General features: G+C 46.7%; 1 protein-coding gene across 1 annotated transcript; it reads left to right on the top strand.

Annotated features, from left to right (window-relative positions):
- The first annotated feature begins 3,922 nt into the window (after positions 1-3,922).
- LOC149347325 (uncharacterized) lies at positions 3,923-5,458 on the top strand. The gene is made up of 2 exons (XM_089541552.1): positions 3,923-4,282; positions 4,736-5,458. The coding sequence occupies exons 1-2, from the start codon at positions 3,923-3,925 to the stop codon at positions 5,456-5,458; spliced, it is 1,083 nt and encodes a 360-aa protein (XP_089397678.1).
- Positions 5,459-6,000: the final 542 nt, after the last annotated feature.

Consider the following 6,000-nt stretch of genomic DNA (forward strand, 5'->3'; position numbering starts at 1 on the left):
CATTTGTTTTAAAGTTTATGGGTGTTTAGCGACCCAAAGCGAATGATGCTGTAAGGTATTATTTAAAAGGCTGGAAATTCTGTAAGTTCTCTCTGGGTGTCGTAGTTTGTGCGTATTTTTCTTCATTATAATTTGTGGGTTGTGTTGTAGCTGTGTACTTTCGCAAGGTACTTGTGGTAAAATGCGGCAGGTTCGGAATGCATTACTTGGTCAGTGGCTAACGCTATCTTTTTATTTACAACATTCCATGCAGTAAGCAATTGGTGTTCTCTAAACACAGGGACAGTATGACTTAAACAAGGGTCATCTTCTATCAACTGTACATATTTGTTGGCAGTAAGTATATGTTTTCTATGCTTTTTCCGGTGCTGTGCCTGAAACAATAAGACAGTAGTGACAACGCGAATGCATCAGTGTGTGATATAGTTGTTTCTTCAGCCAGGTAGGTCCTTCAGTCAATATACGATTCCGATACATATCCCGATATCATTCTGAGGTGCAAGTTCACTTAGGGGCGAGCTACGAAACCCTTATCAAACTCGATATGGTTGCTTTGAGAGAGTAAAAGATAGAAATTTCGAATTATGAATTTTTTGTTCCTTCTTAAAGGCTACAGACACAAGAAGGTATTTCAACAGCTTGAAACTAATGTGGTACGACAAAGGTAGCAAGCAGCCTTCGTCAGGTATTCCGTATTCTTGAGGGGTAGTGAATGTAATAAAAAGTTTTTAATCGCTAGAATGTATCAACAGTACTTCAAAAGAACGAGGGATATCATATACGGGTCGTTTTGTGCTCTGTGGTATAATGATAGAATGCAGACCAATGCTTAACCTTAAGGGGTAATAGCCTAATAAAAGTTTTAAAAAAAATTATTTCTTTGCGCACTTTCAAAGATGAGGTCCCTCGAAATGTTTTTCGCTGCGATCTGCTTCGTCTGCAACGTACGTCTCAATATTATTTTTCCAGAAAATGTATGTTCGAAACAAAGAAACTGAAAATTGATGCTATGCCAATTCTCTTCTTTTGTTATGTATCAGTTCATGCAATGTCACAAAAGCCAAATTTGCCCACCTGTAGCTTTTTGGGTCTGGTCCCTAGCTTCGTAGGATTTCACTTTGGTTCCTCCCGTCCCTGCACGCAACCGGGATGACTTCGCCGTTGAGTGGTTCTGAGGACGCTCCCGCTCCGAAGCCTGGTCGAGTGTCCCAACTGAACTCGCGTCTCCTCGCGTTTCAGGGGGACCTTTTTTCTTTCGCGCCATCCCGTCGTCGCAGCTGCGTATGGCGAACAAAAAATTGTAAATGGTAAATTCTGGGGATTAACGTCACGAAGCTACACATAAGCTTGCGAAGGATGCCGTAGTGGAAAGATCCAGATTTATTTAGACCACATGGCTTTTTTAGCATGCGCTGAAGATCGTACAGACCACGAGTTTCTTTTGCGCTTGCATGGCTAACAGTAAGAATGGAATTGACCATGCGAAGCACGGAGATAGAGGTCCGAAATTGGCTTTTAAGAACGACATATGCTACTGTTTATTTCTGCAGCATTTGCCAAAAGTAACCAGGCTGCATGGTTTGCGTCTCATTCGAATACTAGGGCTCTTACGGCTTCCCTAAAGATCAAAAAGTTCTTGGAAGGTGAGGACAAGGGTTCTCCTTGCCATACAGAAATTTAGAGCTAAAGAGCTGGCAGAACAGCTTCAATATACGACTGAGAAGCAAACCGCCTAGCCTGGTTATTTTTGGCAAACACTGTATATTTGTTCGTTACTTTTCCTATTGTGTGCAATCGCAAGAAACTGCCTTGTAAAAGCAGTGGGATCGCTGTCAAGTTTTACTTATGAGAACCTTTTCGTCCTCATACACATACGTCAATGTAGCCGACATTTTGCTTGTGACTGCTTGAATACCAGTGTTGACACCTGAAAATGAACTAAGTCGATCAAAACCTAGAACACATAAATTTCTTCTCAGTTTAATTTTTTTCCTTTTAATCAGTCATTGTATAGTTTAGAGACCAGGAGGCAGAATATATTGAACACCCCTTAGTGCATTTATTTTCGGTCTATGTAGAAGTGCAGAATGTATACGGGAACTGGAATCGGCAAGCCTTAGAAGCGGGTAATGATGTACCTGCTGGATGTATCCATGCTCAGTTAACTTCCTCATGGTTGTTAATTCGCAGGTAAGATTAACCTTATGTCATAATGCCGAATGAACAGATAAATTCCACCTCGAATGAAAAGTTGCGCCGGGGCATCCTACCAGCTTCGCCAGGTTATATATCTGGTGTTTCTCCACACATTCAAATTATTATTTAACAACTCGCCTGCGAAATCTACACTCACCGTCAAAAGTAAATGGAATGCATGTCTTCTGATGTACTACACCGCTGACAATTTTACGCTGCAAAAAGCGTTCTTCTAACTCAAAAAGTCTATTTCCAAAAATTGTGTAGAGTTTTAGGTGAAACACCCTGAATACTGTTGGCATTTATGTACCATTTTGGCGAGGCCTACCACGGGTTGCTTCAAGCGTTGTTCACGAATTGCAGGCTTAAATCAACCGGACTCAAAAACTATGCAAAAGTTACAGATTCGCGGGTACAGGTTTGGTTTTGGTTTTATGGGGTTTTAACGTCCCAAAGCGACTAAGGCTATGAGAGACGCCGTAGTGGAGGGCTCCGGAAATTTCGACCACCTGGGGTTCTTTAACGTGCACTGGCATCGCACAGTACACGGGCCTCGAATTTCTCCTCCAAAGAAATTCAGCCGCCGCGGTCGGGATCGAACCCGCGTCTTTCGGGCCAGCAGCCGAGCACCATAGCCACTGAGCCACCGCGGCGGCTTGTGGGGACAGTTATATGCGTCGCTGATCCTATGTTCAGCCAGTGGACGTGTGAGCTGTGTAGTTTGGTCGTCAACATCCGTGCGGCGGAAATTTCTCAATAAAATTAAATGAATACAGGAGGCAGAGAGTTACCGTCGTTCCGGTATAAGTACAGATGGTATTTTGATAACCGATTTGACTAAACGCCCTTTGATGTTGGAGCATTTCCGACAGCTGGAAAGTGGAACACAATTAACCACATGGTCTCGATATGGAACACTCTTGAGACTAGAAAGCAAGCGCCACGATCGTGTTTTCGCCGAATGACAGGTAAGTCGTTCCAATAAACTATTCGTTTTCGGTTAGTTACATGTGGTGGTTACATGTGTGCAAATACGTTTAGTGCGCTTAGTTCCGCAATTGCTGGTTAGAATACATTGATTTAGACTTTTCCATCTTGATTTCTTTTGTGTTACCAAGGATTAACAAATCCGCGAAAGCGCAAAAGGCTCCAAAACTGGAGAACAAAGACCTAGGCTTAGTACAGCGTAATAAACGTAAATTGGTGCCCTTCGTGGGTTTTGTTATGATTTAAAACAAACACAAGCGCGTACTCTTCCAGAAAGTGGTCGGACTTTTTCGTAAAGGCATAGCTGGCTACAAGTACGCTACTAGTTATCCTAAGATATACATGTTTTTTCCACGCTTTTCCCGGTTCGCCTCTGCAGACCTGAAGCACCTGAAAGCTTTCCTTCCGTCTTGCTGTCTTTTTACTTTTTTGGTTTATGTGACTCATCTTCTATGGTGACGGTAGTGAAGGCGACATTGAGGGAAGCGGGTGAGGGAAAGAGGTGGGCCGCTCGAGGAGAGAGGTGTTAGCAGGCTACGTGCGAGTGAGGGTTTTGTGGGCGTGCAATGAACCACGAATCGGGCTTAGACAGAGGGCGCTACGGGTGCGCAACGTCATTTTGGCCCCTCCCCGGTACTGTTCTCGAACAGCCAATGAGCCAGTGTGGCGTTCCTTTAAATAGCGAGCCCGGACCCACTGAAATCACTCTTCACCGAGCAGTCTATTCCAGACGTTCGTCATGAAGCTCCAGTCGGTCGCCGTTGTCTGCCTTGGCGTCTTGCTGCTCCCCTCACCGCAGCACTCCGAGGCCAAGGCAATCCTCGCCAAGATGGGTCTCATGGGCGCTCCGTTCGTGTGGGCCGGAAACATCGCGAAGGACGCCGCGCAGAGCCTGGTCGCCTACAAGCTGTCCCTGGCCACCAAGGCACTAGCAATGATCACCGGTAACCGCTCCTTCAAGGCGACCATCTCCTACGATTCGCAGCTCGAGCGCTACGAGGAACCGCACGGCGCCGCCGACGTGGACCATCATGTCGACTGGTCTGAACGGGTAGCGGCTGTCACCGCAGCCCCCAGTCCTGTGAACGTCGAGAATGAGGTTAGTAGCCTTTTTGGTAATCACCTGCCTCACTACGCTTGCTTATTCCTGGAATCCACTCCGTGACCCTTAAGAAACAGCGGTTATTTTGCCTTCTCATTACATGCCCTTCCCAAGCCAAACCTACCTCATCTAAATTTGTTATTAACCCTCTTTTACACCGATCACTTTTGTCGCTCTACGTTCCTGCTTATTTAAATATGTACTGCTCTGATATGCCTGTTTAACTCGTGCTTTGCAGTTAGCAAGGTCGCAAACTACTTAGGCATTCCCCATTAGCCTCCAGCCATTCCCAATCCCGGCTTTATTGGATGGCGGCGATGTTTATGTACTCGGCCTTTTGTTCGGTTTCTTCACATGAATTAATAAGGTGACGGAAGGTACTTTTCTGTGTAATTGTGTCATATTATACCTGTGTAACTTGAAACATCTTTTTATTATTTGTTTGCACAGGTGAAGGTTGAATGGCTGCCTGGTGTTACCAAGCCCGTGATCCGGCTGCCCACTCTCCCGCATCTTCCCAACATCGTCGTGCCCACTCTCCCCTCGCTTCACGACATCGTTGTCCCTAAGGTGCTCGTGCCCAGGATCGTTGTGCCACCCGTCGTCGTTCCCGACTTGGTTAAAACCAAGGTTGCCCTGCTCAACAGGCTTGGCAGCAAATCTGGCCATCTTCTGGGAGGACCCAAGCACGCCAGTGGCTACATCCGGAGTGGATTCCGCGTGGGTCACGGCAACGGAGCCGCCGGCTCCCATTCCGGCGACGGGCACCTGGGCTCCGGACTGCAGCAGACCTCCGCTCCCGTCACCCCCACCGTCGGCCCACGTGTCACTGTTCCGGTTGAAGACCAGAACGTCACCTTGCATCGTCCCACCCGCTCCGTTGACCCTGGGGTAATGGGCCACTATTTCAAATTCATCGAGGCCAACGACGAGGGCCGCTGTGTAGCCCTCATGGTCTGCTCGATGGCCGCGGATCCACAGGAGTTCGGTGCGTACGGCCGCAAGGTGGTGCAGTTCTTCGAGGACGTCCAGCTCTCTGCTTCGTCGCCCGCGGCGCCCTACAAGAAGGCCTCCATGGCTGGCCGCAGCGGTGACTCCTGCAAGTCTCGCTACTCTACCTGCCGGGTGAACCCCAAGTTCCTGGCCGACCTCGGGGAGTCCCGTGGGCTCTAAATCAAGCGTCATCCCTTCAACCCGCTTCCCTGTGAACGACCATGTTGCGTCATGTAAATAGTCATCTAGTCATGTAAATAGTACATAGTGGTGTAAATAAAAACATATTGACCCTAATTTTGGCATTCTGTCTGATGCGTTAGTACTCTGTATAAGTTGCCTTTCCCTTTTTGCACAAATCAATAGTGTGAGAATAAGTGTCCCAATCGGAGGCACATGAGGGAATCAGTCGAAAATCAACCTTTAAAATCAGTCCGAAAATACAAATACCTCGGTGATATCTCCGCTGACCTGAAGTGGGACTAGTACAAGGCAAATCTCTCCAGTATTATAAAGTCACTGAAGCTCTGAAAGTAACGTATAAGTGAAATCGTATCACGTAAAAAAACGTGATGAGTTTGCTTTATATTTTAATTAGAGTGACAATTCTCCCACTTCTAGGTTTAAGAGGAGTCGGTTTGTGTAAGCATGCAGGTTGAGGTTATGAGAACCTCGCCGCACCACTACGGTGGGATCTAAGTACGCGTTAAAAACTCCCCCAC

The sequence above is a fragment of the Amblyomma mixtum genome, chromosome 4, assembly GCF_055824585.1.
Source record: "Amblyomma mixtum isolate Tamu chromosome 4, ASM5582458v1, whole genome shotgun sequence".
In the NCBI taxonomy this organism is placed as follows: Eukaryota; Metazoa; Arthropoda; class Arachnida; order Ixodida; family Ixodidae; genus Amblyomma; species Amblyomma mixtum.

What these genes read in the sequence shown, in the direction of transcription:
- LOC149347325 (XM_089541552.1), top strand. Translation starts at nt 3,923, where the DNA reads ATGAAGCTCCAGTCGGTCGCCGTTGTCTGCCTTGGCGTCTTGCTGCTC. An exon ending in CTGTGAACGTCGAGAATGAG is followed by an intron (nt 4,283 to 4,735) that starts GTTAGTAGCCTT and finishes TTGTTTGCACAG; the next exon opens with GTGAAGGTTGAATGGCTGCC.